The sequence below is a fragment of the Cygnus olor genome, chromosome 1, assembly GCF_009769625.2.
Source record: "Cygnus olor isolate bCygOlo1 chromosome 1, bCygOlo1.pri.v2, whole genome shotgun sequence".
Taxonomy (NCBI): Eukaryota; Metazoa; Chordata; class Aves; order Anseriformes; family Anatidae; genus Cygnus; species Cygnus olor.
The window spans coordinates 128,236,803-128,260,746 of NC_049169.1; the positions used below are offsets into that span (position 1 = coordinate 128,236,803).

A 23,944-nucleotide genomic window follows, 5' to 3' on the forward strand; every position below is an offset into this window, starting at 1 on the left:
ACCATCACACAACCAAGTGAGAATTAATTAAATACATGAAAAACTAATCTAAAAGATAAGGAGTTCAGTGTAAAACTTGAGCCCCATCCTCCTGTTCCCTTTCTTAGTCAAAATCTTCAGAGATCCACAGTAATACTGGCAAACAGCAAAATTACCACTAGGCACCTCTTCTTTGCAGACCAGTGGGTAATAACTGTATAAAGCACTCTTTTATCTGAAATCCATGCACACATCAGTCCATTGGTACTTGGCATACTTAACGAATGCACTTTGGGATCACGGAGTCAATAAGCAGAGGCCGTCCTCACCCACAGCTAGCTTTAAAATTGGATCATGCCTGATTGCCCCAGATGAGACAAGGCAAAATGGCCACTGCTGCCACTTGTGGCACAGGGGTAAGTACAGAGAGACTTATCCCTTATCCCCAGAGAGAGTTTTCCCTTGCAGGCATGCGAATCTTGCTGTTACCTCCTCGTGGTCATCAGTGGTGCCTCCTGCCTGAGATGCAATCGTGCAAACATTTATTTTTCATGCATGTTTTTTCTTTGCACAAATTCAGTTCTTTTTCCTTTTATTATGAGTCAAAACATAGGGAACATCCCTTCCAACTGGACCAACACTAAATTTATATGTGGCTGATGCCATTCAGTTTCCTCTATTTCTGAGCCTATGTAACAGCATGGCACATGACTAGGTTGTTCCTTCCTCCCCTGACATAAAAATTAAAAATAAACAATCCTAGCATGGATCTTTCAGGCAAGAGACTGTACACATTTCACAGAGTTATTTTAAAAGACCCTGGTGAAAGATTTGCCCCAGGCTCTGCACAAGTCTAAATAAAACCTTCGTGGTGCTGCCTTTCAGCACACTCAAAGGCTTCCAGTACACGAGGAGGAATGGATGTGGTTCTGGACAGCCTGCTCTTGGTGTCCCTGCCTGAGCAAGGGGCTGGACCCAGTGACCTCCAGAGGTCCCTGCCAGCCTCTGCCAAGCTGCAAGTCTGTACGATTACACGGCCCACAAAAATCACACTGCCTTGTCCCTGCTGTGCCCTTCCCAGTCCTGTCAAGCGTCTTACATTTTTAATTCCAGTTATAACTCCAACCGTTTTTCCAGAACTGAAATAACTCCTGCTGAGTTCGCTCCTTGGTCCCTTCTCTAAAGCAAGTTAAATTGCTACAGTCTCTGCTGTACTCTATGGTCCTGCAGAATAGCTGATTTTAACGAGTCTGTGTCTAATGAGTCTGTGTTCAAGCACTTCATTCTTAGCAAGACTCAGGGCTCTTGGGTGCACACCATCTGCTCCTTCTGACCTGGCCGCTCTTGGATTTTTTCCTATTTAAACCAGCATTTCCTCTTCTGGCATGTAGTCTGAGTTACCTGCTCTCTGCTACCTAGCCTATTTCATCTAAATTACCTCCTGGATCGAGCCAATGAACCTTCAAACAAACAAAACCATGCCTCTTTGCTGTCTGGGAGCACACGTCCTTGTTTTTCCCACAGGAATTGCCATATTCAACAGCAGTGCTCCTGCCTCGCTGCACTCACAGGACCTTTGTTGGAACTGCAAGCCCTGACACTGCATTCAAGGAAGGTGGAAGGAGATTTCCCATAGCCCCCGTGAGCATCCTCCCGACCAACAAGAAATCTCCATCAAACACTGTGTAACGAAAGGCTCTCTTTTTCTCACAGGTTTATCCCACTTACTACATAAGCACAAAACCTTGAAGGCAACAGCACAGGTTCAGCACTTTGCTGTGCGTCCAAATGCCAGTTCTGGAAGCACACGCGGACAGTAAAACCACTCCTCATGAATACCTTGAGGAAAAAAATGCTTAAGTCACGCATAGCTTACAAAATGGTCCACGGCCACCTCCTGCTGTAGCCCACGTAAGGGCCAGGGAATAGCGCTCAGTACCTTCTGCACTGTGCGGGCTCAGCTCACTCGAAATCCAGAGCCATTTTCCAATCCAAATCTCCACATTTCCGACATGACAACACGCAGCATGACCATTTCTTGATGGCTCTGTAGAGATGCCAGCTTACAAAGCACTAATTGTGACAGATGGGGATTTTGAAAGGATATGTTTTGTTTTGAGAAAACTTTCATGGTCAACAGTCATTTCAAAGAAAACATGTTATCTTAACCCAAACGAGTTGCCTCTGCCTAAAACGGGTGTTTCCAGCACTAGCAGAAAACAGCTACCATGAACTGCTGTGCCTTGTTTCCACAATTGTTAGAATGGTACTTTTTTTTAAAAAAAACAAAAACTATGAAATTTCATTTTTGGAGGATAACAAAAGACAAAGTATCAGCATATATCTCAGAAAAAAACAATGTTGTGTTTTTGCCCATATCTGAAGATCCACGCTTCCATTTTTTTTTCATTATGGCAATTCATTTTTTTCTTCAGTTCCAGTAAACGTTAGTAAGAATACCTGACAGCAGCGGGCTTGGCGGATAGGAGCTCCAGCCACAGACCACAGCTTCACCGTGATTAGTGCCATATAAACAAGAGGGGCAGGGCAGGAAGGAAGAAGAGAAACAACCCCAGATCCCACAGGCCTTATTATCCTGAAGATTCCTGAAGCCAATTACCAGTTTCCCAGTAACATTCTCCTTACATCATAAATATACCTGGAAATAATCTAAAATATTAAAAAAAGAAGAAAAAAAAAGAATACTGAAACTTTTCCAGGCTTAAGTCACACGTTATAATCCAAAGAGTCTCCAAAGAAACCCCCAGAACAGACTGTGATAATATGACAACCAAATTCACTTAAATGATAGGATAAGGATCTACATAGTAAAACTAAGAGTTTTTTTTCTGTAACTCTTTGGAAAATGAAGTGACTAATACCAAAGTCACACAAATTTACTAATAGGGCTTTAATACGCTTCTTCAGTACGCTGTTATTTGAAATTAGATGCCTTCTTCTTCCTCTTTGCCAGGACCTGCTCTTGGTGCTGGATCTATGCGATACCTTTGCCTTCCCCACTGAACTCCCCTGCAGGTCGAAGGCCACGGCGTGACTGCAAACAAAGCACCGTGGTGCCTGGTCAGCTGCGGTTTGCATGTCTGGTAAACAGTGCAAGTAACAGGGGAAAAGCATCCTTGAAATATCACCTTTTTCATTCAGAAACACCTAGGTAATACAGATTTATACAATATAAAGTTGTTGAGAGACGACCTGACAGTCGGGAAAAAGAGTGGAGGAGGAGTCCTGTTCCCTCAGGCCAGCTATAACTACACTTCAGACCCACTTTGACATGATTTTTTCTGCTTGAAAATTTCCATCTGTGGGTCAAATCACCCACCTGCAGGCGGGGAAAAGCAGAAGCCCACCCCTTCGGGGTAACAGGGAACAGAGTGGCCCTGGCTGCTCCTCGCAGCTGGGGAGGGTTTCGTGGGAGCCCCATCACCTCCGTGGGGAATTGCTGCCGGGGCTCCGCCGCTCACACCGGGCGAGAGCCTCCCGCTTCCTACCTGAACGCATTCAAGTACGGGCGTACCGATGCGACCCTGTCGCTTGGTGTCCAGCTGCACTGAAACACCCCTCGAAAATCAAGGTGAGGGCAAGACTTCCACACGCTGCGTGCCATCCGCAGCCCCGCCAACGCTGCTGTCCTTTTGATACCGGGCGGCTTTTGGGAGGCAGCTAATGGCATTACCGAGCTGCCCTAACTGGGAGGCTGCATGCAGGCGTGGGGGGCTGCGCACAGAGTTGCGTGTGCCCCAGGGACTCAAGCTGGGGGCGAAGGGTGCAGCGCCCACCCCTAACGCACACGCACCTGGGCAGCGGGGAGAGAAAGGTGGATATTTGCAGCAGCAACAGCTTGACTGAAGATAAGACAAAATAAAAAATAATAAATAATAAAATAAAATAATAAAGCAATAAAACAAAACAAAATAGAATAAAATGAAACGAAACGAAATGAAATAAAACGAAATGAAGCCAACCGATCCGGAGCCGCAGCCCCGAGCCGCCGGGCGGCCGCCGTGCCCTCCTCCCGCAGCGCCGGGCTCCGCTCCGTGCCGCCGCCTGGCCCTGGGGGGCCGCCCCGTGCCCCGCTCGCCCCCCGGCCGCCCGGGGCCCCCCGACCCGACCCGACCCACCTGGTGCAGCGTGTCCGGGGGCAGCTGCGAGGCCCGGAACAGCTCGCCCACGCTGCTGCCCCCGGCGGCCGCCTCGGGGGGCGGGCAGCAGCGCGAGAAGAGCTCGGAGTAGCGCTGCTGCTCGCTCTCGCTCAGCGGCAGCCCGGCGGCGGAGGCGGCGGGGCCCCCCGGCGGCCCCGGCTCCATGTCGGGGCGGCGCGGCGCGGGCAGAGCCGCTCGGCGGGGCGGCGGGGCCCGAGCCGCCGGGGGAGGCGGGGCGGCGGGCGGGCGGGCGGGAGGCGGCGCTGCGGCGGGGAAGGTGCGGCCCTCGCCTCACCGCCGGGGGAGCCCCCGCGGCCAGCGGGTGTGCTCCGAGGTTGCCGCAGGGCTCCGGACGCGGTGTCGTTGCCCCCAGCAGCCGGGCGGAGGGACGGCGGTGGTGCCGCTGGGAGCACCGCCCGCTGCCCGAAGTAAGGCTGCGTGGGCGACCCGGCACCGGGCAGTGCTGTGGTGCTCTCAAAACTGAGACTCGGTGGGCCACTGCCGAGAGACTAAGAGAAAATGAACAGCACTATGTTCTCTATCTACCTTTCTTCACTTTAATTTCGAGGGCAAAGAGCCCCTCGTTTACAGAGACGAGGTTTCTCTTTACTACTCACAGAATCACAGGCTGGCTGAGGTTGGGAGGGACCTCCAGAGATCACCTAGTCCAACCCCCCTGCTCAAGCAGGGTCACCCAGAGCACGTTACACGGGATCGCATCTAGGCAGGTTTTGAGTATCTCCAGAGGAAACTCCACAACCTCTTGGGCAGCCTGCCCCAGTGCTCTGTCACCCAAACTGTAAAGTTCTTCCTCATATGGCGATGAAACCTCCTGTGGTTCAATTTATACCCGCTACCCCTTGTGCTATCGCTGGCCAACACTGAGAAGAGTTTGGCCCCATCCGCTTTACATTGTCCCCTCAGGTATTTATAGAGGTTGATCAGATCCTCCCTCAATCTCCTCTAGGCTACACAGGCCCAGCTTGCTTAGTCTTTCCTCACAGGACAGATGCTCCAGCCCCTTAATCATCTTCATGGTTCCTACACTGGACCAACTGCTCCTCTGCAGCACCATGAATGGTTCTGTTGTAGGCGAAGCACCTCCCTAAAAGCCCGGCAGGTCACAAAATCCCAGCAGAGAGGCTGCCTGTGGGGTTATGTTGCTTGTCAGGCTTGCCTCTCCTCCTGTCATTTCGGCAGATGAGGTAGTTCAAGGCATAAAGTAACCAACCCATGGCTTTCACTGAAGATTGCCTTCGTGAGTGCCAGCAACCCGCCGAAGGGCGAGCATTTCTCTTCGTGGAGGCTCTGGTGCTGACAAGAGGCCTGGCCCCCGAGAAACCAGATGGACCCGTATCCAGTCACGCTCTTTTTCCGTTGGCAACACGCGGCTAATGTCGTTAGATGTGCTCCTGAAATACAAAATGTTTAGGAAATAAGCACGTTTTAGTTTTTATGTGCTCGGTTACTATTCATTCTTGAAAAAATTATAATTAAAAAAAATTCATATAGTGTTATGACTGGAAAATGTTAGGTTAGGGTTACTTCAGTTAAAGTTGTTATCGATTAATTTGTCTGTAAAGCCAAAAAAAATCCGACTTGCTAGCACATCACCAGTGTCTTCGTAAACAAGAACTACTGTTTCCTTTCAAAATTACTTTATCCTCTCCACAACGAATATAACCGTGCTTCCTTCTCCCCTACACAGAACAGGGGAACCTTTAATTCCTCTAATCCAGAACGAACACACGTGCCGGTCTTCTCACTGTTCACAATGCCACACAGGCTGGGATTTGCAGTTACTGCGGGGACACAGCTGGTGATCCTGATAAAAGATGGAGGGTGAGGGGACCACAGGTGGAGAAAGCTTTGTTCCTTTAGGGACAGAGGATTGCCATGGTATTTTGTCATTGTAAGACATATGGTTTGGGAGGAGGGTGGTTGTATCTCAGAAAGTGAATCTTGAAGCCTGACTTGGAAAACTCAGAAAAATTACACGAGTCCTCTCCAGAAGGCCCTGCAGAGCAGAGTGAGCTGCACCAGGACTGCCCAGTTCTGGAAAGCCCTAAGATGTTGCTCACCCTCTCTGTGCCTTCAGTCGGGTACAAGGTACTGGTCAGGAAAAGGTACCTGCACTGTGGAGATGACATGGGTCATCTTTACCTAACCATAGGCATATTTAATTATACAGCTCTTGTGAAAATAGGATAATATCTTCAGATTAGCTTGTGGAACTACAGCTGTCTTACAGCTGAACTTGAACAAGAGAGATGTTATTCTGACAGGAAAAAAAAAATAAAAGCTGTCAACATCGTCTGCTAATTTTGCATTTTCCTGTGACTGAAGATGCTTCCTGAAAATTGACCAGCTCAGTACTTGTGCTGCTAATGTCTTATCCTAACAAATTCTCCCTTCTCCAATGTCCCACCAGGCACCACTTGACATTTGTTGATGTGTTGGCCTCAGTTTTTCTAAGTTTTTCTACAGTGGGCATGGCAGGGAGATACTGGAAATGCCCATTGCCCACTAGTCTCTCTTACCAGCCACACTGCAAACACAAACACAGCCTTACAGCCTTTTTTTTTTTTTTCCTTTGGACAATTTTCTCTTCTTTCTTGACCAACTTACATTACTCTTTACGTGTCACCCACTCTCACCAAAACAGACAGAGTCTGTGTACAAAACCAGCCTGCCCTGCTGCCATAACCTCCGAGACTCCAAAGGACCAAACCCCCGCGATCTGAAGGAGGAGGCAGGGCAACCAGCGCTGCTCCTCTCTGCACACAGCAGAGGGGACGGTGCCATCCCTTGGTGCCAGGTGCGAGCTGAGCATCCCGTGGGACTGAGCCCACCTTCAGGTCTGCTGGACACTGATTGCAAGAACTGGGGCACCCCGAGAAGCCATGCGTGTGTGCTGAGTGCGTGCAATGTGTAATGGCAGTGGAAGTATTTGCCTGTGGGACGTGGTAGTCTGCTGGTACAACATTTCGATAGTGGCCTCATCCTCCTCTCTCTACGCTGGTATTGACAGACATCGCATGTCTAAAGTTCTTGTGAGGGTACATTAGTTCAGGCTGAGAGGCACCCAGTGGTAACAGAAGCCGTGCAAGTACCGTAGGAAGATGGTTTAAACCTTCCTGTTTACAGGGAAGTTGCGATGTCATTATAGACTACAAATGTTTCTTGCAACTAACAACCTCTACCTATCAGTAAATCAAAACAATGTAAGTATTTATTGTTTGCTGGAAAAAAAAATAATGGCAGTAATGTAAACTGGATTGAAATCCAACTTATCAAAGTACGCTTTAGATCTGTGTGTGGTCCTCCTTTCCTCCCTGCCTCCCCCACCCAAATAACAACGCAGTGACTTATTCTAAAAACAGCCAGCAGCAGTCTTACAAACAATTCCTTGATCAAGTGTGGGAGGGAGATGAAAGTGTTATTGGAAAAAAAAAAAAAAAAAAAGGAATGTTCTTTCCAAAGATTTGCTAATAGGAATTGTACTAATATGTATGATAGGTAATTTTTTTTTCATAATGAAATCATCAGTATAGATAGTCATATATAGTAGGACATGTAATATGTAATTAAAAGTAAAAAATCCCTTCTAATATGGTAGTATTTAGGGGATCCTGGGAATATATATATATGTATGTATATATCTATATTATTTTTTTATTATTTTATTTTTGAGCAGTACAACCCAAAGACCAGTCACTAGAACGTGTACATTATTTCGCTTATCATAGGGTTCAGACCGTGTTAAGCTTGCCCTGGCCCAAAAGGCACGAGGCCCAGCTGACAGCTGCGTCCTGTTGACAGTGACAACACCCCGCGTATCACTGGGCGAAGCTTCAGAAACACAGGCAAATGTTTGGCTGGAAAACTGTCATCTAGATTTTCCCAAACTAGTCTGAGTGAATCACACCCCCAGCTACTAATAACATGTTAGGGATTTTTTATTTGTTTTCTCTGGAAAAGGAGAAAGAGCTTTGGTGACAAGTAGCTGGTTGCACAGGTTTCATACCCAGGGCATCAAGCATGCTTGGAATGCAGTTGACAACCTCGTAGATCCATCTAGCAATTTAGCGTGCAAATACTCTGGCTGAGAGTACAGGTCCTTCATTATTCACGTTGCTGCTTGCACGAAGATGTTCCATCTCCAGGAAAAACAGGAGAAATGTTCAGTGAGCTGCAAAATTCGGTTCCTTGTCTTCCAGCTTGTTGATGCCTCTAGTGCATGAAAAACACCTAAGAAGAGTGGCTATTTCCTAGCTCTGACCTATTCATTGTTTTCAAAAATCGGATGGCATCATAGGTGAAAACTGCCTCCTCTGAGCAGACTGTGGAAGATACAGTTTGTGACAGTTGGTTTTTTTCTTTTCTTTTTTTTTTTTTTTTCTGTAAACAGTTGAATCCATAATAGAGAATAACAACTGAAGTCATAAAATATTTGACAAATATCCCCATATTTATTATTTCAGTAGGGAGGAAGAGAGGAAAAGACGACCACACACAGCTTTAAAACATACTTTGATAAATCAAATTTCTATCTGGTTTATGTAAGTGGCATTATTTTTTTTTCCAGTAAATAATAAATACTTACATTGTTTTGATTTACTGGTATGTACAGTTTCTTAGTTACAAGAAAGTTTTGAAAGCTTACAATGATATCACAACTAGCTGTGTTTAGAATAGTCTTCATACAAAGTATTTGTACAAACACACATGTAGTATGAGCTTCAGTGGCATAAGGCTAGGCCCATGCATAATCTTTATAAGATCAAGGCAAAAAGTAGTATACGTATACTGCTTTTTAAGTAACTTTCCAGGAAACTACAGGTTCATTTCCATTAATTTTCATCAAAGTCCTTGGTAGTTTTTTTCTCTTAAAATACTGGCTTCACGTAAAACTGAAAAACATAATATTTTAGGTGCTCATTTGCTATATTTTTAATTTTATTTTGAAAGATTATCCACTTCCTTTTATGTTCCATAGATGGAAAAGGTCACTCAACACACCGAATACTAAAATGTGGTTCCTCTATCATTTGTGCTTTAATTTAGGAAATTCACGGAGCCTTCGGCAGCAATCAGTGCATCTGGTTTCAACCAGAGTACACTAAACCTTACCACATAGCAGGACAACACTTCCTAAAGATCTTATCATCAGCACGCCTGAAATCCTGAGCCAAGAAATGCTGCTCGAGGAAGATCTGCACGATCCTGGAAGTCGCGTGCAGAAAAACATAGATTGGTAAGGACACATGACTGTCTTCTCCCACAGACATGAGTTAAAAGAGGGGTCCTGCAGCACAGCCTGAAAGTTAACTGCGTTCTCATGGACAAGGAGGGAAATGTGTGTCACGCAGAAGGGCGATAACGAGAACATAGATAATAATTAAAGAAAATTTCTTAGTGCTTGGTGAGGTGGCTAACGTTCCCTCGCCTGTTAAGTCTAATGAACTGCTACTGGCAACCACGCTCCTAAGTGCATAATCACCACAGAAAGGCAGAGAGACATTACTCATTGCAATGGAGCCACTAATGCAAAGCAAATGTGTATTTTCCAATTGAAGAGGTAACAATTAAATAAAAAAACACACAGCACATTCACTTTCCTGTGTGTTTTTCAGCTAATTTGCCTCTCAAAAACTTTGCCTTAAGACTTGGAAAAAAAGCCTCTAAGAAGTGTTCAGTTACGAGATAGCCTGATGTCCAAAAAGGGCTTTCAATGCTGCTACTGCGGTCTCATGCTTCATATGCAGTTTTGACCTAAACGAGTTTCCTTTAGGAAAATAGGATGCCCTTATGCCATTTTCATGGTTACATTTTAACAGAGAAAATAGTCAGCCTTGTCCTCTAGTTAATTCATCAACTTGATATAAAGCACAAACAAATCAGCTGCAAAGTGCTAGATTCTTCTATCACCACTGATAGCAGAGATAACAGCAACAATAAATTATATTTACTACTAATTTTCCCAGGCCAAATACAGCTACAGCAATGTCATCACAATTGCAGTACCATCACAGGCATTTTCTGCAGGAACACGCAGCGTGCCATAACACTTGCAACCTGCACATGACACATCTTTTTGTCCAGCACCAGCTTGAGAAAGGGTGGACTTTCACTGCATCGCTTGTTATGCAAAAGCTGCCGTAACTGAAACCCAGCCTGCAACGTGATAGCAAACTCTAGCTCCCAGACCTCGCATGCAGAGAGAGAGAGAAACGCGCAGCTGGCCCGCAGCCACCAGCAGCCACAGCTGCAGCTCCCTCCTTCGCAGCACTGCACCGTGGCCTCTTTACCTCTCCTAACCCAGCCTGCAAGGCAGGGTTTGCCTGCAGACAGTGCCAGGAGCCGTGCGACTGTGTCTGGTGCAGGGCTGGCCAAGTAAGTGCTCAGTGCCCTCGGTACAGCTCAGCCAGCGCTGCTTAGAGACACGCCAGCTGCAGCCTGGTTGCAGAGCCACTACCACATTGTGTGAGAAGCTCGTCTCCCTGCCTAGCTCCAGACAGGTACTTGGGACATCGCTTTGGAAGGAAAGAAACCTGAGAGTCCCGAGTTGCCTTAGTTCGGATCTGGCATTGCTTCTCAGCAGTACAGGAGAAATTCTAGTCATTTTCTGCAGCAGGGACAGCCTCTGACCGTCAGAGCCACAAAGGCACAGAGGCAGCACAGGAAAGACAGCACAGACCGCAGCTGTGCTCGTACAGCCCCTGCTAGCCCAAACAGCTTTCATCTCCTGCCCGTTCATGGTCAGCAATCTGCAAGTAGGGGAAGGTACCACAGAGGTAAATCATTGCCCCTCTCCCGTACAAAAGGCAGAGCTGCAGAGCTGCACACAGGAGATCCCACATGGATCTGGGAGCTTGACCCTGGCCACAGTGAAGGCGGAGCACAAAGCAGTTTGCAGCACATCCCCAGGGACTGTTCTCCCGTTGAAGGCTCTCACAAGGGAGGGCAAGATCTTCCCAGACCCCTCTTCAGGGTTTGTTCCCTGCTTCCAGACTGCGGGAGGGAGCACAGCTAGCCGGTCAGCTCATCAGAGTACTGCCAGCCAGCTTCCTCACTCACCTTTGCTGCAGCTGCAACAGCTTTGCTGAAATTATTCTTCATTTACAGCGGTACGAGAAAAGAAAGGACTGGTACTCCTTGACACTCCTTGTGCCGAAAATCCTTTACAGATTTTCTATTCAGGTATCTAAAGCCAGGATTTAAAATAGGAATGGGATTGGGTTTAAAATATAGGCTAGTCTGTGCATAGGTACATACATTTTATGTCATTGAGCCAACTCTGTGTTGGTTTTTATAGAAAATCTTATTTTTTTATTTTTTAATTGTGTTCTCATTGCTAGTACTGAGTAGCAAAGACTAAATATTGTTACAATTTCCTTCACAATTCATATGTATTCTTCATTTTTCCCCGATGTAAGAATTGCAGGCAGTTGACAGGTGATATTCAGTATAGAGGTTAGATATTAAATCTCCTCATGGTGAAGAGGGAAGGTGCAGGTAAGGAAGATAAATTACAATCTTGTGACTAAGGATTTTATCTTAGTGAGATTCACAAAAACCTGGTACCCTTCCTATCTTTGTTATATTTGCCACACAATCCTGCAAACGTTCTTCATTAGTAGTGCAAAGAAATTATTTTTTAGCCTTACAGCAGTCTTGTGAGGTACAGTCGAGGTTTGTAGGGCATTCAGATGCTCTGAAAGGGTAATGGGGAGCAAATAAACACAGTGAGGGACTAGCGGTCAGATTATTTCTGACATGAACTCTGGGGTGACCTGAGGTGTGATGACAGCGACTAACAGGAAATGAGTTGGAGAAACGCAGTATCTGATTACGTGGCTCAGAAGTAATTCTGTGCAGACGACCAGGCTCTGCCATACAGCCAAGTTCAGAGACCCCAGACAGCAGCCAGCTCCCCAATCAGAGTGGTACAGCTGCCCATGCCTAGGCTGACAAGCTCAGGTGAAGGACGATGGCAAAGTTGCTTTTCTGGAGTCCAAACCATCACCTGTGAACGGCACTGGGCCGGGCCACGGTGACACACCGGTGGGTTGGTGCCAACCACAGGATTTGCAGTGTTGCTCAGCACTATGTCGTGTGGCCATGCATCAGGAGTGGACTGCACAGGAGAAGCACTGGGGCACAACGCCCTCGAGGAGAACTTTAGGTGGGAGAATAGTCAACAGCACAGTAAAAGGGACAAGGTTTAGAAGCATCTCTCCAATAAAAGAAGGAAAGGGCTTCTCCCAAGCTGCCCCCACCCTGTTTCATCTGCCTCCTTTGGGTGGTTGATCTGGTGAAGGGTCTAGAAAACAAAGGGTCGATCTGGGGAAGGGTCTAGGACAGTGAAGCTGGTGAAGTGTCTAGAGAACAAGTCTTACGAGTAGCGGCTGAAAGAGCTGGGGTTGTTGAGCTTGGAGAAAAGAATGCTCAGGGGAGACCTTATTTCACTTTACAATTACCTTAAAAGAGGTTGTAGTGAGGTGGGGATCAGGCTTTTCTACCAAGCACCATGTGATAAGATGAGGGGAAACAGCCTCAAGTTGCACCTGGGGAGGTTTAGGTTGGATATTAGGAGAAGTTTCTTTACTGAAAGGGTTGTGGGGCATTGGGACAGGCTGCCCAGGGAAGTGGTTGAGTCACCATCCCTGGAGGTCTTCAGGAAATGCGTAGATGTAGAACTTAGTATCATTCTTTAGTGGTGGACTTGTCAGTACTAGGTTACAGGTTGGACCAGATGATCTTAGAGGTCTTTTCCAGCCTGAGTGATTCTGTGATTCAATGATCTCACAGTTCCCTGCCCTGGCTGTGGGTGACCTGGGACCTTTGCTATCATCCCTTCCTCATCCTCCTCTCCAGTGACTTACCACTGTCACCCCTATCTCCCCTTGCTGTATACCTCCCTCTGCAAGCTACATGTGAACCTTCATGTCATTTCCCTTCCTCTTCCCCCTCTTTGTAGCTGTAGAGGACTCTCTTCACTCCACTTCTGTCAGAGGATTCAGCCCCTTGGACTAGGAAATCCTGCTCCAGTGCCTGCAGGTATCCTTTGGAGCCTATGGCTGATGCCACCTCGTAATATTCAGCTCTAAACTGCAGCAGATCTGCCACAGTGGAGATCAGCCGGACAAAAAGAAGAAAGAAAGAAGCTCTGTCTCAAAAGATGCCTATGCAGAGAATCACAGGCAGGGTGTAAGCTCACTGCTGTTCCCCTGGGTTAGCCGGCCCTGGGGCTGCAGCGAGCTGGGAAGCTCAGGTGCGCTGGTGGAGCAGGGCACTGCGCAGCGCGGGGCTGCCTGCTGTGCCGCCGGGACGTATCCTGCGCCTCCCCTCATCACGCACGGCTGCAGAACAAAGCGATGGATGCAGCCTTTCCTGTTTGCTCGTCGGGGTGTGGTAAATCAGCCATTCCTGGCCCTAATATTAGAAAAAACAATTGGAGCTCGGCCACAGGATGTGTAGCTACTCTCTTGCACTTGGTCAGCTAGACGTTTTACAAACATTTCCTACAACAATGCTCCAATTGTACTCGTAAATGATATTGCAAGCCCCGCTGTTCCTGTGCAAGAGCACTGCAGTGAAACTCGGGACTCTTCTGCCCTAAAAGAGCTCTGCACATAGCTAGAGATGGAAGGTTTTACAAAACGTTGACATTTTAAATTAAAACTCCTTGGGATGTCTGGTGGTTTGGCTTTAACATGTGGACCAGTTAAGCAGTGTCCGTGCCTAGTAGACTTGCAGGAACCATAAAGGAGTCTGAGGAAGCCACAAAAGAACCGTTCTGAAGTAGAAGTGCTGAGAAGTGAAGCCCTGAAGCCCTTATTAGTAGGGTCCCTGGGCTCATAGTGAATATCCACTCTCTTTTTCTAGCAAGCGTTTCTGAGCAGTCATACTTTTGAACATCATTGTACTTTCCACATCGTTTAAATAATATACATTTAGCAAGCCTCGACCTCTCTAAAACTATGGTTAGTTTAAGGGAAGAACTCATAATTTAAAGAGTGTAGTGTATTTGCTCAAAGAGTAATTGATTTGGAGGAGTAAGATTTGCTCAGAGTTATGGGGTGGTTTCTTTCTTTTTTTTTCTTTTTTTCTTTGTTGATAATTTTTCATTTTGATCATTCAGTGTATACAAGGTAATTTTTCTTTGAAGTCTGTATCCCAGTACAGTTACAGAAGAGTTTGCTCATACCTAGAAATGCTTATGCCATCTGTGTCACATTAATTAACTTGTAACATTGGGATAAAACAATATGAAAAAGTTTATAAATTATGAAGATCCACAGTCAAAACCAGAATGTGGCTATACTGAGCTTTGGGGGTAATTTTACTACTTTCTAGTGCCAATTCTTGCTATGTACACACAGTCAGGGAACTCCATACCTTGAGGGCCAGATCTGTTTGTACTTCCTTAACTTTAAAATCCATGAAAGAATACTGAATTTCCACAGGGCTGCCCACAGTTGAAAAGCTGAGCACGTGCAAGATAATGGTCTACGAATTTACTGTAAGATAGACAGCACTGTAAAGATTTGCAATAAATGAGTGTGCCAGATGAGGCCCAATCTCAAACATTAGAGTATAATTTTCTACTCTAGTAAATTGTCATTGAAGCTTTAATGGCAGAGTGAATCCTGAGCGGGGACCTAAATGAAAAGCCATCAACATCTAAAAAGTCAAAGAGCTCGACCAGTTACAGGAAATGCCATGGAAAGAAAATTAAATAAAAAAGAAAAGAGAAAGCTAAAAGGAATAGCTAAGCTGGATGACTGGGTGTGAGTATTGCAAAATCCTTCAAAATTCAAAAAATTTATCAGTTTTCAGACCAATATATTTTTTCTAAGTTATCCACAGTAAAAACATCTCAGCAAGAGGAGCAGTGATGGTCTTGCATAGTAATATTAGAGATGCTTGAAATCTGCAGTTCAAAACCAATCTCTCTGGGACATTGAGTGAACAGATGTTCAGAGGCAGTCTGCTGCTTGGAGTACTTACAAACTAAAACCACATGAGAAATGTCATAGCTGCTGATGTTCTCAAGAAGGACAGACTATATTCTGTGGTTGTTTTAAAAGTCAGCTCTAGTAATCCTTGATGATCCTACAGATTCAGAAAAATCCTAATATCTTATTCTGAGAAAACTCAACAGAGAGATGCAGATGAAAAGTAATTGGGTTATTGGCATTCCTAACTAAAAATAATAATTTTGTGAGAAACAGGGTTTATGAAGTGTGGTTTTCCCACACTTATCTCGTCTGGAGGTTTGGGTGCCCACAGGGGGGGTGAGGGAACACCACAAACTTTCCCCAGTGTGAACGTTGCCTTAGTCTGTCTCTGCCCTCCCAGCAGTGGCTGAGAGCATCCTTCTGTTCTGAAGACTTGAAGGAAGCATTTGCTTGTAGCTTCTCCTGATCAACTGTGAAATTTAGTGTCAGATGTAACAAGGGTAAAAAAACACTGTAGCTGCCATAGGAAATCTTATGTTATCAGTCAAATTAAAACTGAGAGAAAAAACTTCACACTCAGAAGGAAGAAATTAGCATCCAGTTGGCAAGGCATCTATATTAAACCAGATACTGATCTCAGCAGCACCAGAATTAATTAGGAATAATTGCAATCCACTTCTGCACTGAAGAGAGTAATTTTTTTATGATTATGTATTTTCTTATCTCTATGCTTGAGCCTTTAAGATTGTAATCACATTTTTAAATGTTACTTTGGTTTGGTAACTGAAGATGGTATCTGAGGATAGATGGCATGTATTACGACTGTTCTAGACAAAACGTCCTACACAAAAATAAATACTGAGATAAAAAAATAAAGCACCAAAAAATTAGGAAATGTCACAAGTAAGATGGCCTATACGATGTTATTTCTGTCCTGTTATGGGCACAGAGGCCATAATATAAATGCAAGGTAAAAATTAATTCTATAAAGTTCAGCTATATTTGCTAAATAGTGATGGAACCTAGCAGATCATCTGCTACTGGGGAGACACGACCTTACTAATTTCTGAATAAGGACACCTTCTAGCAGTGAACAAGATAATTATATTGTGTAGTGTAGTTCACAAGCCTTGGAAGAGGTGATGTTGAGTAGCACGGGGGGCTGAACAAGCCAGAGTTTGGCTTGAGTGGAGTCCAAGCAGTTAGGGCAGGTCAGGGAGAGCTGGGGGAGTGGTTTGTGATATTTCTCTTCCAAACTCACTCAGCACTGAGCGTTGCAGGGTTGGATATGTGTACCACAGCTGTAAATGAGCGGACTAGCAGCACAAGCAATTAACTCCAGTTTCTCTTGCAGGGATGTAAAGCGTACGGTGTATGCAGTCTCTGGAGAGCCTCCCTGAAGTGTGGCACTCTGATTTCTGACGTGACGTTAACCCCTCTGTAAAAATGTGCACAGGCTTTCTTTATGATTAAATGATTATGAGAAAATACTTAGCGATACGATTGCAAAATAGAAGAGGTGAAACTATAAGTCACGGTGACTTGTCCTTTGCACCAGAACTCCCTACACAAGGTCAAAAGATATAGTGGGTGAAATAAAGGACAAAAGCTCGCAGTGTGCCTGCTCTGACAAACCTCTAGAGTGCTATAATAAGTTCAGCAAGCTGCTTCTATGTAGTCTGCTCCCACTTCTAAAGATATGGATTTTTTAACCATATTTCTCACTACAGTTGATTTTTACTTCAACAGCAATAAAATACCATCAAGGAAAAAAATCATAACCTTTTCTTTTGCAGCCCTTTTGCTAATCTGTGCAAATCCAAGTAACCGTGTAGCCAGAGAAGTAGTAATAAGGCCAACAGTTGCTGCAGTGAATTAGCCTCTGTAATTGAATCTGTGTATGTGCATCTCAGCTCTGAAATTAGATGAAATGCAACGACTGTTGTGTTCGTGTATAGCCGTGCTGACTATATTGGGTTCCTCGTGAGTAAAGATACGTGTCAACGTACTGTGCTAACGACAGTCCTGGTCTGTGATGAAATACTTCACAGCAAAGAACAGCCATATGTTAAAGAAAGGGGAATAAAGAGGGGGGAAAAGCTCAGCCACTCCTTTATTTTTTTCAGTACTGCTCAAGACATTAATTGCAGAAAATGAGGCACCTAAAAATATCTGAATATAGATTTCCTCGCAGCACTGATGAGCAGTTAGGCTTGTTTCCCTCTACTGTATGTTTGCCCGGTTCTGCTGGTCTTGTACTTCTGCTGCCTGACAGCAGAAGCTGAGGATGATACTGTCTCACAATTTTAGTTGGTAAACAGATGCTTTTCAAAGCAACAGCTGCACTCCAACAAGAAAACTTTAATTTTCTTTTACAATTTTACAGTGAGATAAAGCAGCTGGAATGCTTTGAAGATAAAGGAGCTTATGAATAATTCACTTGACACCTTTATCCCAACGTATGGGTGTCTTCATTAAATAAAATTGCCTCCTGTCAAGGGCAGTGAGAGGTTTTTGGCAGGAAGGCAAAATAGATTCCACTTGAGACCCCAGATAATGACAGCTGGATATCAGTGTCAGTATCATTTTGCAACTCTTTATTTATTATTGCCCTTTAGATCATTTCCATACAAAAATCACTTGGGCTGAATGCTCTGGAAAGCACTGCAGCCAAAGAAAAGACATCAGCGGGTATGTAGATTGCAAACACCCCATGGCCAGCTAACAAGAACAGATTAACAGATTATGCATATTATACATAGCCCAGGAAGGACGAGGGTCTGGCCAGATCCTGAGGTTGCCCTGAGCAACCTGATCTAACGGGTGGCATCCCTGCCCATGGCAGGGGGGTTGGAACTGGGTGATCTTTGAGGCCCCTTCCAACCCAAGCCATTCTGTGATCCTGTGATCTGAAGTGAGATAAGAGCCTGCTGCTCTCCTCCAGAATGCCTGCCTGCTTGCACCTAGGCACACATTACAGCTCTCAGGCAGGCTCCTAAAGCTCATACAGCACAGAAAAGTTACTGCTGGTAGGCATAAGGGAGCAGGCAGATGTTTTAATCAGGCAGCCGGTGATGAATTTAATAAATTACAGAGAGAAAAGATGGGAAAAGGCTCACAGCAAAGAACGGCCCTGAATTGCCAACAGAAGTGGAACAGCCTTTTGGCGAGGGTCTGCTGGGAGGGAGATGTAAGGAGGAAAGGTGTATCAGGATATTTATGAATTAATGAAATAGGGAGTCTGGGGGAGCTCGTTGGGAAGTAACAGCGAGCTACCTCCTTCCGACCTGGGAACCTGCAAACAGGTCGGGATTAAATCAGGATGAGAATCCTCAGAACAGGTCTTCACAATTAGTCCACGTGTGGACGACAGCCACTGCAGAATTATGGATGCCTTGTAATGTTGTAGCACCCACCAGTAAAGAGGAACAAACTAGTGCAGAAAAGGGCACTCTTCCACACATCATTTCAGAATAATCCCGTGTCACTAGAAGCCCTTAGGGAGAGGATATAAAATAGTACCACTAAAAGTCTCTCACTGAATATTTTTTCCTGTTTCCACCCTTGAAGGTGTGTGCTTGTGCGTGTTCCAAATAGCTGCAGCCTTTTACACAAAGCTATTGTATTGTAAAGTGACCTGTACTATCTATCCCAGCCATAAGCAAGAAGCATAGCTGTTCACACAAGGCAGCTTTTGGTCAGCTTTAATTATCTCTCTTTTACTTTCAGACACATTTGATGGCAGTGCATCACTGCTATTTTGAGTCCTCTTGAGCTTTGTGCATAGCACAGAATTTTGCTCATGGTGATTCAGCTGCGCTGTTGTTTGCAGCTTTAGCATGGGCAGCGCTGCCAACAGAAACCTCAGGAGCAAGGATATTGGACATGATACCGAGAGCAACGCGAAGCTGCCGACAAATACAGCTCTTAGTGCCACTGACTGCGCTAAGCAAGGGTGGAAAGCTTCCTGCAGCTTTCTTGGTACAAGCACGAGTGCAAAGTCATTCCTTGGGCTTTCAGATTGTTAGGGCAGGCTGCTAAGTGAGGCTGTCCGGCAATGTTCCCATGCTAAAAATACAGTGGAAGATAACTGCTGTTTCTCGGGGAAAAGTTTTCCTCCTCGGATTTGTCTGTGGATATTATGCTGTACATACATACTGCTGCACAGGAAGTATGGCACCTCTTCTTTTACTCAGGCTCATATTTCTTTGGTCTGGTGCCTTTTTGCTGGTGAATGTTTTTGCTCCTATCTACATTTCTGTGAAGGTGTTTCACGTCCTTAGCATTTTGTCTATTGCAATTCATTACACATTCTGTTACCTCTCATTGAGAACAATTGACAGTTTATAGTGGAAAAAATAGCACCCGTTAAATCTGGGGATCCGTGAACTTCTACCCTTGCGTTCTTTCACACACATTTTGTGATTCAGCATTTTGGAAGCTGCATTGCAAGGCAAAAATCGAATAGTATCTTTTATGCAGTAAAAAGTAAAAGTATTTTTATGCAGTGGCAAAGCCAAAACTTTTCTTAAACCATCTCAGCAGTGACTGATTGCCATTTCTCTGGAACAAATGTGAGCAAGCAGCCAATTTATGCTGAATGCTCTCATTAGCTCTTCCAAGGGATTTGTAAAGGACAACAAAAAGCAGGGGTACAACAATTACTGTGATGGCAAACTGGAATTCTAGGGCTTTTGTGCTTTTTCCTTTAAGAAACAGTTGCAGTGATTTAAGATGATGTCATTCCTTACTCTCCTCTTTGTCCAGCCCCACTCATCTTTTCCAAGCCTCTTGCAAGTAATGTTTAAGTGTTCGTAAGCCAATACCATACACAATCTGAAAGCTTGGCATCAACTGCTTCTCACAGCGATTTAAGTTTGGTTACTAGACTACTAGATTTCACATCAAACTGGCTGAAGGACCATTTTCCTTTACTGATTCAAGGACGTGGAAAGTGTGGTTGTATTCACCTCTGGCAGAAGGACAACAACAAAGATTTGGTCAATAACAATATATATTGTTGCAGCTCTTACTTTACTGAAATTAGCATCCAAGTCCTAAACTATAATTTTGCAAGGCTAAATGGAAGAAATCCAGAGTTAAATTTTGCAGATGATCACCAAATTAATTGCTGCACCAACATTTTTGAAGTACTACATAATTTTAGTGACTGTTAACTGGTTGCAAGCCACTTTAATAAACCTAATCAAATAAACCAATCGCTTGTAAGAGCCATAAAAGAAAAACTATTCCCTTTGGCAATGCAGACCTCCATTATTTGGCTAGATACATTTACTGGAGACAGAGTTATACTAGGCAGGTTCAAGCCAGGAGGACAACTGCCATATTCCAGATAGAAGAAAAATATTTTCCAACAGGGAAAGAAATTGAGGGGAAAAAAAAAGAAAGAAAAAAGAAAGAGAGAGAGAGAGGGAGAGAGAGAGAGAGAGAGTGATTATTGTTAGAGATAGATCTCTTTCATATTGATGATTTCAGTCTTGTGATTGCAATTCACTGGAATTTGAAATGAATATTGTTTATTCTCAGTGATAACAAATGTTGTTTCGAGCTTGTCAATAACCTGTAATAACTGAAAAAGTGTCAAAGCCTAAAGTGCTTAATCAAAGGAGAAAATAATAAAGGACAAATTTTAAAAGGTTGATGTCAACATTTATTCACAGACACTAAAAATGTACAACTTGAAAAAACGTTAAAAAGAAAGGTTGATTTTATTCTATAAATGGCCTGACATAGTACATCTGCAGCTCTGAATATATGCAGCAAGAAGAAACAGTTTGGCATACATAAGTGTTTGGAAAACTTGTGTTAATAATTGTTAAAGTGGTTTTGCACCCCAAGTAACCTGCTGAAAGGACTTTGTACTTGAATGTCTTTTTTTTTTTTTCCCTTGCTGTTAGAGTAGTAAATAAATAAATAAACAAAGCATTGCTTCTTCATAGAAGCTTTGTATCTGGCAAGGAATGCAAGACATTCCCCCACTTTCTTCTTTGTGATATTAGGAGGAATAGAGATTGGAAAGCAGGAGCAGTAACCTTGGGTCAAAGGAAAGTGTCTAGGCATGAAAACGACCTTCATTTGACTTCATTGTACAGTGATGATCAATGTCAAATGTGCTCAAATGTCCTTTGAGGTAAGACACACTTGGATGCAGCACCAAGGTTTCATAGAACCATAGAATCGTTAAGGATGGAAAAGATCTTCAAGGTCATCCGGTCCAACCATCCCCCCACCACCAATGTCACCCACTAAACCATGTCCCAAAGGACCATGTCCAACCTTTCCTCAAACTCCCCCAGGATTCTCAGTACTCTAACATGCTGAGATGTACTGAGTTACTGAGTGAGTATCTTTACAGTGAACAGTGGAAAAACCTGTTTGCCATTACAGGGTGTAAACACGTAACAGAAACACCAGAATTGCTATGAATGGAAATGTGTGTCTGTAAGCACCAGAAGAACCGATAGAGCAAAGTGACAAAGCTACATCACCGTGGCAGTGCCGTTTCTCTTCCTGTTATCTCAACATTAGGACAGACCCTAATCATAAAGATACATGACATGAAGAAGCAAGCAAAATGGGCATCAACCTTCTTCAAGATTCACAGAGGCAAAAAGATTGTTCCATAATAACAGTTGACTCCTAAGGGGTATAAAAACCTGTCCTAACCTACTTTATTGTCACCAATGAAGAGGAACAAGGGATGTAGTGAGGATCTTACAGCTATTTGCTGTTGCCATCCATATAACAAAGAGGTGATCCTGGCAAAACTGCTTGGGCGTGCACATTGTCTTAGTGCTTGCAAGTATGTGGGCATGAGACTGTGAATGGGTAGAATCAACTTAAATAGAGGCTTGTAAACTAAAATTGTGTTCTCCCTGCATAAGGTCTTGTCTTTTGTAGCACTAATAACCTACAAGAACATACAACTCCCATTGTGTAACAGTATGTTATGGGCGTATTCAATGCATTTCTCTCTCTCTTCAGCAGAATAGTTCAGAAATTCTGATTCTGTCCTCATAACACTTTATTCAGCAATTTCAAATTCAGTAATTGGGTGAGGATGTTGGAGGATTTCCAAAATATACAGCAAGGCAAACAGTTAATGGTTTGAAAAGTGGAATCTGATAAATTTAGATAGAAATCCATGACATGATTGCTTATGACACAGTAAGAGCTGCCTCTCATAACTCTGTTGATCCCTTGCAAATCAATATCTTGAATTGCAGTGACCAGTTTGGATATTATTGTACAGCTGTGTATGGCAAAATGGCTGTATGAATAGCTGAGGACGTGAGTTCTTGCCCTAGCTTCTGCTAGGTCAGACAGCTTGAGTTAAAAGTTTCAGTAGTAGAGATAAGCGTTCTTCTATGAGTAGTAATTTAAAGGCAATGTTCAGCAAAGCAGACCACAGGAGATTTTTGTTAAAGGGGACCCAGCCACTCTGTATTACTCAGTGGTCTAGAAGGGTCAGAAATGATACTGTCGCAGTACTCATTCTGGTGACTCTTACATACGAAAGCCATTACAGACTGTATTCAAGATAACAAAAACTGCACCTGATTTAGCTCACGAGAAGTATAACCCTTGCATTTTTAAGCTAATTCTTCATTTCATTTCTCCTTGCTCACTCAGAATAAGCAGTAATTTCATCTGGACATAAAGCAAAACTGAGTAAAACACCACTTCTTAAGATATATTGAAAGGTGCTGAAGGATAGAGACTCCCTGGACATAGCTGATCCCCCTGCCAGAAGCACAGACTGTAAGTACTTACCGAAAGGGATACAGAGAAGAATTAGAGCAGGAGACCATGAGAAAATGAACTAAGTATGCATTGTTGACAACCTGACAGATAGCATCTGCTGAGGATATCATTTGCCTTAACACAGGCTCCCAGGACTTTTACTCCCCCTTTCAGTATCAGCCTTAAAGAGGATAACCTTTGCCAGCCTAAGTGTACCAAACAAGGTGCTTAGGGAAAACACATTGATCGAATTGGTCTATTGCTTCACCTTTCTGCTAGACTGCTTTCCTCCCTCTACTTGCTAACCTAAACGCTGTTAGGAAGCATTGTTGTGCAATATTGCGTTGTGGAGTTGTTTAATGGGTTTGCGTTTTTTTTGTTTGTTTGGTTGGTTGGTTGGTTGTTTTTTTTTGGTTTGGTTTGGTTTGGTTTGGTTTTGAGCAAAATGGTACAAAAATTCTTTCTGATGATGATCTCACAGTTCATCCTTCAGAAAACAAATGGTAACTCTGGACATTGCAAGAGATGGCATGTCTTGGCTATGGGAGCTGTGTTTCTTCCACATTCCTTTGCTTGTCACTTCCACACCTGCCTCTCTTTTGGGGAGAAGTGGACAATTCTGATGGAAAGCAATGCACACACACACAGATATTTCTTATATTAGAAAAATTTAGGAATATAGCCACAGAGTATCACAGCACTTGCTGGTGTAAACCTTGGTTAGTTATGTCTTCACCCAGCTGCAGCCACAGATACACTCTGAGGGTTTCCAGCCTTCAATTTCCCATGGGGCAAACAGTTCAGAACATGCTTTTACCCCTATGTGTATTTCAGCATTATTCTATGCAATAAACAAAATGTTAGTTGATATGCAGCCTATTCATTAAAACCCATTTGTAAGAAGTCTCCTCCTCTTTTTCTTTTCTATTAGCTCAGCAGCAACTATGAAAAAAAGGTCCAGGTTTTTATCCTTTTCTTTTAACACAAATGTTTTTTGTCAGTTAGAATTTCTGAAGTGATCACACATGACCCTGGTAAGCAGAAAGTCTGTGCCTGAAAGATCACCTTGTGGGC

The 23,944-nt window shown here is 44.1% G+C and overlaps 1 protein-coding gene across 2 annotated transcripts in view; it reads right to left on the reverse strand.

Moving 5' to 3' along the window:
• Positions 1 to 4,365, reverse strand: part of REPS2 (RALBP1 associated Eps domain containing 2) — a 96,645-nt gene extending 92,280 nt beyond the window's left edge. Inside the window, exon 1 of one of the 2 annotated variants that reach the window (XM_040532849.1) lies at positions 4,119 to 4,365. In XM_040532849.1, the coding sequence (XP_040388783.1) occupies positions 4,119 to 4,304 (186 nt within the window). In that variant the 5' untranslated portion in view covers positions 4,305 to 4,365. The remainder of the gene's footprint in view (positions 1 to 4,118) is intronic. The other variant, XM_040532857.1, reaches the window with a different exon arrangement.
• Between the last annotated feature and the right edge of the window lie 19,579 nt (positions 4,366 to 23,944).